Source organism: Ornithodoros turicata, unplaced genomic scaffold, assembly GCF_037126465.1.
Source record: "Ornithodoros turicata isolate Travis unplaced genomic scaffold, ASM3712646v1 Chromosome45, whole genome shotgun sequence".
Classification (NCBI taxonomy): domain Eukaryota; kingdom Metazoa; phylum Arthropoda; class Arachnida; order Ixodida; family Argasidae; genus Ornithodoros; species Ornithodoros turicata.
This window is the reverse complement of record NW_026999376.1, coordinates 864,009-876,458: the sequence shown is the minus strand read 5'-3', so window position 1 is coordinate 876,458 and position 12,450 is coordinate 864,009. Positions and strand designations below refer to the sequence as shown.

At 46.1% G+C, this 12,450-nt stretch overlaps 1 protein-coding gene across 2 annotated transcripts in view; it reads left to right on the top strand.

The window, feature by feature from the left end:
- The window catches only part of LOC135374175 (organic cation transporter protein-like), a 107,140-nt gene that overhangs the window by 33,579 nt on the left and 61,111 nt on the right, over positions 1-12,450 (top strand). For both annotated transcript variants that reach the window (XM_064607190.1, XM_064607189.1), the window contains exons 3-5: positions 4,422-4,525; positions 8,021-8,175; positions 10,361-10,529. In XM_064607190.1, the coding sequence (XP_064463260.1) occupies positions 4,422-4,525; positions 8,021-8,175; positions 10,361-10,529 (428 nt within the window). The remainder of the gene's footprint in view (positions 1-4,421; positions 4,526-8,020; positions 8,176-10,360; positions 10,530-12,450) is intronic.

Genomic DNA, 12,450 nt, shown 5'->3' with positions numbered 1-12,450 from the left:
ACCAGTGTAATTATGTATGTCGTTATCTTTTATCTTGCTGTAATTGTTGTATATTCAGAATTCTATGTGTGTTGTCCTACGAAGTTAATCAAATAAAATGTGTGCACGTGTACGTGTGTATGCAGTTTCTTTGAAGTATCCTCCGCTTTCGGCGCGCGCATGAATTCGGCGCTGGGGGGCTCCCTGCAGGCGACCCCGTAGAGTGCGTATCCTGCGTTCATTTAAAAAATCGTTGCGTGAAGCACGATCAAGAACGATTCACGATTTTTTGTGGGTGTGCGGGAGGAGCAAAGGATTTCTGCGTAACATATAAAAAAATCGAGGTATGTTTTTTTGGTGGGGTTTTATGGTCAGAAGCGTGCTAAATATGCCAATTTTATGAAATCGCTTTTGAGTTCAGGGCAATATGGATGCGTTGCGCTGAGGAAATAATGACGATTTTAATACCAACAGAAAGAGCTTTTAACGGCGAACACAACGGTGGTCCTTACATGTATGTGCGACAAGTGGGCTGCACGGCAGAAGGCTTTAAAATGAAGCCATTTTAACGCTCTCACCCAAATTTGGCATTTTTTCGAATAGTGGCTCTTTGCGCCAAAACTGTAACAAGCCGTCAATCCATTCTCCACCTGCCAGAGGATAAGCAGAAAAAAAATATCTGCCGTGCGGCTCACCGCTGCCGGTTGGGAAGCGCTCAAAGTAGGCCGAAACGAACAGGCGCCAATACACCGCATTTCTTTCTCCTCCTCTCCCTCGAGAACGGTTATAATATGGAAGTTTCTTTTATGGTCTTTTTTCATCATTTGCGATGTGGTAACACATTTTTATTTATTTATTTTTTTTACGGTGAGATCGACGATGTCGAGTTTCCATGCTTGGCTGATTTTCGGTGGAATCACTCATTAGTCACAGGACGTGGCGCCACATGCAGCCGCTGACGCTGAGAATCCTAGCCAACTTCCAGTTGTGGCTTCTGTTTGTAAAGAGTGAAAGGATGAAAAGCCTGGACTTTCCTATCCGAACGCTTGCACCCAAGCAGCACAATGTACTGAAAGTCGAGTGCAATAGGGGTGGACGGTATGTGTCTTATCAATGTTCTTTAGTTTCATCAGTCTGCTCAAGGCCTTCCACCTACCCGTCCACCCCTATTGCACTCGACTTTCAGTACATTTTGCTGCTTGGGTAAAGAACATTGATAAGACACATACCGTCCACCCCTATTGCACTCGACTTTCAGTACATCGTGCTGCTTGGGCAGTGTCGTTACTACGGCAGGTTGCATACTAACGTGACCTTTTTCGCGTTCGCGAAATGCTTTTTCTTTTCCGCTTTCTTTTTTTTTTTTTTTTTTTTCTCGGTGATCATCCGTGTGCTCACCGTGTTCGAGACGTGTGCTTGTTTTTTTACTTTTCGCAGGCTCCACTCGTGTTCACGTAGGACACACACTACTGTATTTCCTCGAGAGGGGCGTATTCGCAGCGATAAATTTCCCCCACACTACGTTCTAAGCGGTTTTCACGGAACAAACTCGTCATTGACTCCGTTCCTCTTCAGACTACAAAGTTTCTCCTCCGTGTCAATATCGAAATTTGTAGCGTATAGAAAACGCACCTGCACTGCTCAAGGCTGCTGTTCACACTCTCCGAGCCCGCTTGCACGGTCCGTGAAAATTACTGCAGGTCCGATTTTTGCCCGTGTGTCCCCTGCACCACGCCCCTTCCCTCTTTTTTTATGCGTCCTCTGTCGCTCCCGCTCCTCAAAGATTTCAGGACGTTGTAATTTCGTTTACCTCTCTGTTTCAAGTACATATTGCTGTTGCTCAACTAGCGGTGATATCACGGATATTACAATATCTTTGACACTTTATATAGATTTTTACATCAATAAGGGATGCCCTCAGGGATGCTTGGTCAAACACAGGAGCCCGTTCGAGAACAGCCAAGTAGGATCGGTGTGCTGCGTTCGTTTACTCTGTGAATGAGCATTCGCTGTCCAACAAAGGTATCCCCTTCTGACCATTTAGCCCTGAATGTTAAGGACTGCTTCTGTACTCCCAGTTTTAGGCACACTACTGTTTTGTTGAAACATAGACAGCAACGTGTGAGGGAAATCATGGTTGTTCATTTTATTGACAGACATAAGAACATTTGCATTAGTTCTCCTTCGATCGCTCTCACTGAAAGCGAGAAAGCATATCTACGAAATGATTGTGGGCTGGTAGATGGCCCAAGCAGCACAATGTACTGAAAGTCGAGTGCAATAGGGGTGGACAGGTAGGTGGAAGGCCTTGAACAGACTCGTGAAACTAAAGAACACTGATGAGACACATACCGTACACCCCTATTGCACTCGACTTTCAGTACATTGTGCTGCTGGGGGGGGGGGGGGTAGTGCCCCCTATCCTGTTATCGGGTTTTTCTAGAGATGCGACTGTCTGATAAGTGGGTAGAATATCTTGAGTTGAGTTGATAAGAAGGGAATTGAGATATAAGCACTCATTACGAGAGCCGGCTACTCCAGATCACTTAGAAAAACAAACAAACAACAACAACAACTTTATTTCAGGATGATGGGTGGGGAGTTGTATCGCCAGGGGCGATACTCTACCCCATTCCTGGAGGTGAAGCGGGGAATGAAGGAATGGCTCCCGTTACAATGAGGATCGAAGTCCTGTGGCGTCCAAAAAGGCGAAGGAGCGCCTTGAGGACAGAGCGTTGGTGAGCTGGATGCCGTCAGGGGCCAAGCAATTTTGTGAGGAAGAGGGGGCGGAAGTCTAGCTCGTTGAGGGAGGCGGAGAGTACGGAGCAGGAAGGGTGGCAGTGTGGGACAATGGAGAAGAATGTGCTCGAGATCTTCAACAGCACCGCAGTGACTGCAGCGGGGAGAGTTAACTTGTCTCAAGCGGTAGCGCCACTGTGCTGTGAAGGCCATGTCCAGGCGCATTCGATGAACTAATGCTGAGTCTTGACGAGAGATATGTGCTGGCACGCGAAACAAAAAATTCGTAGAAAAACAAAAATTGCTAGCTACAATGAGAACAATGAGTGACAAAGAGAAGTCAGTCAATTACTCACACACACTGTCAGTGACACGGTGTCCACCAACTTGGAGTCCGCGCAAAATCGCAAAAATGCCTGCATGCCGTGGAACTGATGGTCGGGTGTCCAAGGGCCCAGAACCTTAACAACATCGAAGGGTCTGCCATCCAGTCGAGCTTGTTGGTTCCTTGTTTACAATCTGTGTGTTCCTTCTCCTGGTGGTATTCGCGGGAACAGTGTTGGTTCTTTTTGTTTAATAAATCTCAGTTGCTAGTCGCCAGTCGTTGTGTCTCTTTTTTGTTCCTAAATCTCTCCTTGTGTTATGCTGCCTTTCGTCACCAAGCCTTGAGTGAACCTTTTTATGTTACATCTTGTACATGCATACCTATCTTGGAACTTCAACGTGTGTGCTTCACATTGGGTCAGATTTTATTTCCACGCTAGAAGAATGCTAAAGAGCTTTGAGTGTAGAAACGATGTGTCATTTATATATTTATTAACGCTAGACAGTCAACAATGAAATCTTTGAACGTATACATAATTTTTCTATTTTATCATTTATGCAAATAACCAAATTAGTACTGCAGTAAGCAGCTGTCCATTTCCTGAATTCCTATAGATAAGTACTATTTTTCGGACAATAAGAATTACGGGCATTAATTATACGAATAGGAGAGGGCAAGATATCTTTTTTGTAGCTGAGCTCTATGAAACAACTATTTCAGACATCATCAAGGGTTGTCTGTGCAGTAGATATCTCTATGACTCACAATGGGCCATTTGCTCTTTGGAACGATCTGCTAAACGTGGCTTTAGGATACCGATATTTCAAATTTTAGTTCAGAGTTAACCCGCGCTCCATCGTGCAGACCACCCAGGTGTCCAGACAGGGTGCAAGAGATCTAGTAATGGTACCAGGAAAAGAACAATTATCTAAAAATGTTTAAGTCATATGACCCATTACCAGTAATACGGTTCATTATGTATGGACACACAAGATGCCCCATCGGATCGCTGTCCGATGCTTTTCCCTTGCCACACAAGTTTCTATGTGGGCAACATAGCCCTGTAAATCAAGCATTACATGAGGGTGCGCAGTACACAAAGGTCATTGTCAGTCGCTCTTTCTTATTTTTCCGAAAAAGTAAGCCCGGCCAGTAGACGAATATTGGGTCACACTGTACGCACCTCGGTTCATATTTGGCACTTGAGGTAGCCTATTCACAACGGACCTTTACGCGCCGCTTACCCCAGAGAACCACCGACGTCCGAAAGATGTCCAAAAATTGATGGGTGTCGTTTCGTTCAAAGGTGTCGTCGTGTTTCGTCGTGTCGTTTCGTTCGATACGCTTCTAATGTCCCTGCTTGCTTCTTCCTTTACAGTGGAACCTCGTCTGCTCCGATCAATGGCTGGTGTCTCTCACGCAATCGGTCTTTATGGCCGGCTGCATGACATCTATCATCATATTTGGACAGCTCGCTGACAGGTAAGCTCTTCCGTTGCAAGCGTAGCGTAGCCAATGCGCCCGTAACCTGTAACCATCCTTTCGTAACCTGTAATGCGGTATATTGCATAAGAAGGGTATCTCTCTGGGGAGCAGCCTCCTTTAAATCCTCGCAACAAACAGACTAAACAACATAGAGGAATGTGTTGGATAACATAATCTCAGCTGGCAAAGGGTTCTTCGGTAATGCGAGAGCGTTTTTTTAAGAATCTTTTTCCCACAAGGGGCGCCACAAATCCGCTACAACGTCCTGAGGGAACGTCGTGCAGAAATAAAAGACTACAATATCGAACAGCCTTCTCCTTTAGCTGCTCTGTATGTGCGCCTGTTTCACAGTCCCGAGGAGGAGGAGGAGTGTCGTTGGGAGGAACCCGAGAGGTCTGCCTGTCTGATTAGGCGGCATGTTTCTCGGGAAGGGAAAGGTGGTGGAGAGGAAAGGGTGAAGTGGAAGACCGAGCGGAATCTGCTCGGGGGAGGATAGCTGCGTCCATGGGCCGACTTCAGGGGAACTGTGCCGGCATACGCCTATTACACATCTGAGGGAAACCCAGGAAAAACCCCAGACGGCACAGCCGGCCCGCGGATTCGAACCGCGGACCTCCCAGTCTCCAAGCGCACGCGTTACCGCTGCGCCACCGGAGCTGTTTTTTTTTTTTTTCACAGTCCCAGTGGGCGTCAAACAGGCATTCCATGTAAGTCGTCTGTAATTTGTGTCAGGGCCTTACTTTCAATACCCAAAGTGCGCAGACTATACTAGTCACGGGTGAGTTACTTTAGAAAAGTAAATAACGCAAACTGTATAAAGAAGCAATGTGAAGTCGTCCGCGAAAACGATAACAAGGCGGTTGAGAGCACAGATTTAGTATACAAGGGCTATACGCTTTCGTGCAGTGGACTGCAGTTCTTCAGGTTTCCAGCAACGGTCCATACAACAAGAAAGGATTTTGCAGACACGTCATATGGTAGAGAAAAAAAAAAGAAAAGAGAGAAATCTAAAATGGTTGGGTAAGTCGGAACAGAAAAGCACACAGGAGTTAGGGGAAACTAAAGGAAACGAAACAGCCCAGGATATAACAATACCCATGACGGCTAGAAATGCACGCAGCACTAACGCACTTTCAGATGAGACCTATAGGGTTCTCGTGTTCAAAGGTATGGCGGTAGAAGATTGAGGACATAGCCTCTATGTTGAATTCCAATGGCAGAGTCGGAGCAAGTGGCACTCTCCGCAGTGGAGCGGCTTGATTTATCCTAGAGCAAGTGATCCGAATCTGCGACTGGAACACTTGCGCCCAACTTGAAATTTAGCCCTGGCCAATCTTCCTTTGTGGATGGCGGCCAGAGACGGAGGAAGAAGAAGAAGGAGATTGTACTCATGTTCCAATACAACGCCATGTTTTGCAACATCAAGGTCCTCCTAATCTCCTAACGTTGCCCTAGTGACGTCGGTCTTATTGCTTTCTTCAAGAAGCAAAATTGCTAACGTACGACGCTAAATACTAGACACGGCGAAGACGCGTCGGGAAGCGGCCATGTTGCTGAAGCAGAGACAGGAAATAGGAAGCACGAGCGACAAGTGACACGTCACGTAGAGTTCCGGTTGAATCTGCCTATTTTGGCGGAGCAGTCTGGGTTGCTCCTGGAGCGACCTTGGCTCGAATGCCGCTCCGAAGCTCCAATCGAACAGACTTGCTCTCGGCGGAGCAACAAAACTTGCTCTGGAAACGCTCCGAATCTGCCATTGGAATTCAACATTATTCTTGCTTGAAGTTAAGTTTCGAGTTCATTCGGGCGTGGCCTCAATTGGCACGAGATAACGAGGTTGCAACACGCAAATAGGTATTCGGTGGATGCTAACAGGGGGAGGTTTCGCATGCGAGGTGCACAGATAAAAACGCAGTGGATGAGCTGAGGAACCTGCAGAAAGAACTTAACTATATACTATGCAAGTAGCATGGTAAATGAACTGGAATAGTTACATAAGACGAAACAATAGAATTTTCGCAGTATTAATTTCATCAACCAACAGACGAAAACTCTGCGTAGTAAAATACACACATTTAAAGGGAAGAAAGTGTCACTCAGATGAAGGCTATGCTCTATTGGCTTCTGCTCTCTGATCACCATAGGAATTTTCCAGTGAAATTTCCAGTGAAATTATTTTCTAGCCGAGGTAGCACGTTGAAAACTCTTTACTGCACAAGCTAGAGAGAAAGAGAGCACACAGACCGTATGCTTCCTCTATCGCTTTCCTCCTGGAGTGTGCTGGGTGAGAGAGCGCTTGGTGCGAGATTGGCTGGAAAACGGTGTGTAGTCGAAAGCCTGGACGAGGTATTATGTCGCGTCATTTGCGTTGGCATTAATTGATTGGTTTTTCCATGCTAAACGTCACTCTTTCTCAGTCATCCACTTTTAGTGCTGCATGCTTTACAATTACGTTATGGTGAACATGCGTAAATAAATAACTAAAAAAAATAGAGTGAGTATCAACGACAACTACCAGTATATCTCGATGAATTTTCACCCTTTGAATGTTTACAAACAGAAGGCACAACCGGAAGTTGGCTAGGGTTCCCAGCGTCAGCGGCTGCATGTGGCGCCACGCCCTGTCAGTAGGGGTGTGCGAATATTCGAAATATTCGATATTCGTACCGAATAACGGTACCGCGCTATTCATATTCGAACCGAATAACATTTCATCGAATACTCGAATATATTCGAAATTCCGCAAGCTGGCTTCAACTCGTACCTCTGAGCGTTTGACGAAGCCTACTTCACAATTCTGCGCCTCAAATATATCCTGCAAGGTGGCTTCACCTCATGCTTCTGAGTGTTAGGTGAAGCTTACTTTACAGTATTGCGCGTGCGGACTTGACGATATCCTGCAAGTTGGCTTCGCCTCATGTCTCCGAGCATCAAGCGAAGTCTGGTTTACACTTCTGCCGCGGGGTTGCAGACATGGTTTAAAAGTGCGATTTGAGGGATCACTGAAAATTGCCCCTTTTGAGAAATATTTTAGCAAATGTTGGCAGGGATGTTTAAGTTAGTTTAATTATTTTGAGCTTTGGCTGGACCAGCTATGACGCCATAGAAAGAGGGGTTTAATCACACAGCCAGCTACTTTATGTCTGGAATTACAATTTTCAGGACAATTCTAGCACAAACGTATTCATCAATGAAATATGTGTACATAGTTTGCAGTCAGTCTCACAAACTACAACTGAGCCCCAGGTTTCAATGCAAGCTTTTGCTTACTATTCAACAATAAGCACACATGTTTGTGTGGTATTCGACATTATTCGATTCGCTACTATTCGAAGATTTTACTATTCGATTCGTATTCGATTCGAACCCAAAAATCACTATTCGCACAGCCCTACCTGTCACTCATTTGGGTTAAAGTTTGAGTTGAGTGACACGGCGTCGCGCCACGTGTATATATGAATGTGTAAGGGTGAATATATGAATTGCTTTCAGGATTGGTAGACGCACGGTGATCTGCATAGCCCTCACTATCCTCCTGGTGGCTGGATTTGCTGCATTGCTTGCCAAAAGCTTTCTCATGTTCGTCATCATTCGATATTTCATATCTTTTGGAGGAAGCGGTGTGGGATCTACCTCATTCATCCTCAGTAAGTATTTTCAGAAAAAAAAAAAGAAGAGAAACACTGTCAAGGAGCCCGCGTAGAGGGAATCACACACATAACATGACACACATGACATTTTCACCCAAAATTGCGTAAAAAATGTTTTGGTCAATTCTTTCTTTTTTTTAAACATGGTGTGTTACGGATGCATGTAGTACTGGATCGGTACAATTATAAATATATGCGTTCTACATACAAAACATCAATAACGCATTAAAGGTGAACCATTGCCGAGAACGAAACAGCTCCTGACTCATGTGATTTCTGCTGTCATTTCCAAGTTGATCTGTTATGCGCGTCGCACGTGCCCCACCCTCTTACCAGTTGCCTTTATATATTTTATTAACCTCGAGCTCTGCACAAACTAAACTTCTTATTTCAGTTGTTTATCTTTTTTCTTATTAGAATAAGAGCGCCGAATCATACCGTGCATTTCTGACAATCAGTGTCGTCCCTTATCCCTGCCTAGAAAATCATTTTACCAATACCAGTTACTTCTAATTGGTGGTTTTACGTCGCAGACAACTGTGAAATTGTGTTAGTCAAACATCAGCTTCAATTAATCTCGCGCTGCCAAGGTCGCTTTATCGAGGTCACCTGATCCTCCTGCCATCACTTCATCTCATTGCTGGTTCGACTGGCCATGCAACGGATCTCGAAATAATGTACACAGCACATGGCTTCGGAAAAATGTTCCTGGGGGGCGCCGTATTGAGGCGTCCGGGGTATTTGCTCACCGGACAGATACTCACCGCACAATTGCTCGAATGTATTTCTGTTTCAGCTGCTGATAGAATCGGGAAAGAGTGTTTTGTGGGATTCCGTCGATATTGGTCGCAGATACGCTACATATTACGCTACGATAATAATTCCGGACTTCCAGGGGAAAAGGTGAACGAGCAATATCTCTGTCATCATGTTACATAATATCTATTGAACGTACCCTTGCAATATTTTAGAATATTGTCAAAGGAGCCCCGGTTGTTCCCGGAATCAGGCACGTCCTCCCGGTTTGGTTCAGGCGATATTCAGGGGGATTCAGGAAAGCGGCTTTCGGAATCCGGATGGACCTACACCGGAATGTCCTGATTGCGCCTGAATAGTGCCGGAATCCGCCGGAATCAGACGGATAGTGTCCGGATACACGTCTGATATAGATTATTCGATAAGTTTCGTACGAGAAACCACTGAGGAACCTGATGTCACCCAGGATTTCCCAGAAAAAGTATGTCATAGAAAAGCAGTACAATGGGTGGCACACACCGACATCGGTTTGGATTACAGTCGATCTCCATTAATATGACTACAACCATTACCGTAGATATTGGTCATTTAAGCGAACTGTCATATACTGAGGAACGGTATATATGAAACACAAAAAAGAAAAGCCGAGGCACAGTACAGGGCCATGCTATTGCACTACAAGAGACGTTGTGAAGAACACCTTGCAGTTTATTTGCGGAAAAGATACAATAGAATTACCTGCTTAGTATTCCCAATGTTGGAAAAGCGAATTGTCATATTAACCAGGATGATTTCCATGAGGAGGGGATGGTTCCGGAGCAAAAGCTGCCACTTCGGTGAACCTGTAGGATGTTTAGAATAAATAAATAAATAAAATGGTCATAAGGCGGCATGTCAAATTAACGAGCGTCACCTTAACGATGTTCGAAACCCTGTTTATGTCAATTGTTGCTCCACCTGGGGGACGTCAACATAGACAATAATGCTTGAAACGGGAATTATAGCGAATTCGGGTGGTCATTTTGTGGCAGCAGGGCCTAGCGCTCGGAAATTGCCAAGTCGGCGCCCACACAGAGTCACGTGGCCGCTGCCACCCGATGAGCGCCAGGAACCAAGCGGTTTTACGAGCTTGGATCACGCCAGGGGCATCGCGTTCGTTCGTCTTCGGGTTTCGTCGTCTGCTAACCCACGTTAACCTCGACGTGTCAGCCAATGCGGGTCCTCGCCACCCTCGCAGTGCGGATGTGACGACAGAGGATATAGCTGGGCAACCCGCTGCTAGGTCATATTGAGACCGTCCGAAAGAAGTGTTAGCTGGTAAATCACAAACGGTAACGCAATCGCTGAGCGTGTTAGGTGGGGAAGTACTGTAGCTGTGTATAGGCAGAATGTTACGTTGATGATATTGAACTGCTTGCTTTTCTAGTGATGGAAGTGATCGGCCCAAGCCTTCGGTCACCTCTGGGTCTGGCATACGAGTTTGGCTGGGCTATAGGCTACCTTCTGCTCGCCATCGTAGCGTACTTTGCCAGGGACTGGTTCTACATCCACCTCGTAGCTGTGATTGGACCGACCGTTCTCGGTGTTGCCTATTGGTATGTCACGTATCTATTATCAATTCAATTCATTATTTCCATCTAATAGATGGTGGGACCCGTGCTAAAAGCTACAGTAGCTTGAGGGGACCCACTGCTCCCGGACAGTACAGCGGCGAAAACAAGGCAGTTCCAAGAATACAGCAATATGAAATACAAGCCAAGACTGATCTTCAAGAGAATAAGAGAACACTGTTTACAACACACTTATGACAAAAACGCGACACGCTGCTGCACAGCTGACAAGAAAAAGGACTACAGAAAATCGTGCTTTTTTCCGGTTCTTTACGTTCAAGGCAGAAGTAACGATTTTTTTTCTCTCTCTCTCTTCAACGCAAACACCAATCCAGACAATTCTCACGTGTAATAAAGCGGACATGCAGAGCCACCTATGAGTAAAGTTTCAAGCGTATGAAGCAACACGTCTCTGAGACAGGCGGCGTTGAGCAAAAAAAATGTCGCATCTTGCCCCACCTTACCCTAATACGCAGTTAGCATAATTCGAAGCGTCTCCGTGGGTTTTTCCAGCGACTAGGAGGGAGACATCTCAGAGCTATCTCGAGATGCAGTGATGTGATGTCATTGATGTATAATAAGAGGATAAGGGGAACTAGGATGCTGCCTTCCGGTACACCTGCAGTGATTGAAAGCGTAGGTGATACGTCCGTAAAACTGGCCATGATCACAGAGATACGACTCAAAGAACAAGAGGCTTATTCCACGAATTCCGTAATGGTTAAGTTTGTCCAGAAGTACGAGGGATGTTCAAGTCAAACCGGGACTTTCTGTCTCCTGAGTGTACAAATGGCTCGTGCTACTTCGTTTTCGTCATTTTCACACACGACAGGCCTCCGCGTTCACCACGTGATGGTCCAAAGTTTGTGCAAAACAGAAGACACGTACGTGCTGGGCAAGATGGCCGACAACGAGGTGAGCGCGCACATCGAACGGCGAAGTCTCATGAAGTTTCTCGTGAATGAAGGCGTAAAGTCATCTGAAATTCACAGAAGACTTCAGGCTCAGTATGGCCACGATACAGTTAGCCGCAGCAAAGCGTTTGAGTGGTGCAAACGGTTCCGAGACGGCCGTACATCAGTGCAGGACGATCCCGGCCGGGGCGGCTCAGAGCCCAGTGTCAGAGTTCCTGAGAAACATCCAACTTGTGGAGCGCCTGATTCTCAAGGACCGACGGATAACATGTCTCGAACCGACTCGAAAGACGGACCTTTCTGTGGGAACGTTGAACACTATCATTCATGAACACCTCCAGTTTCGGAAAGCCCGGCCTCATCACCACAGGAGTCCTCCTCCTACAGGACAATGCACGCCCGCATACCGCATATCTCACGACACGCACCTTACAGGAATTTGGCTGGGAGTTGCTGCCACATCCCCCTTACAGTCCAGACCTCGCCCCCAGCCATTTCCATCTATTCGGTCCACTGAAGGCGTTCCTTGGGGGCCGCCACTTCAGCTGCGACGACGAGGTCAAGAATGTGGTCCGATCATGGCTGCTACGCGCCGGTAAGGATTTCTGCGCTGCTGGCATCCAAGCCCTCGTGAAACGCTGGGACAAGTGCATTAGTGCAGCTGGAGATTACGTTGAAAAATAAAACTAATTTCTCGCCTGTAAGTTCATTTTACTTTTGCGAAAAATGAAAAGTCCCGGTTTGACTTGAACGCCCCTCGTATGTGATGATTGAGAGAATCGAAGCCTTTTCTAAAATCTATATTTTAGATTTCGATTTTTTATTGCTTAGACACAGTATAGTTCAAATACATGGAGAATTGGGCTGAGAGGGCAAGCCCTGTCGAACAGCCCAGGAGGGGAAGAAACAGGGGTACACAACAATGTTACATGAGTCTTGTGAGAATTGTTCAGGCAACAAAAGATGAAGAGTGCTCAGGTGGAGGTTAAGCA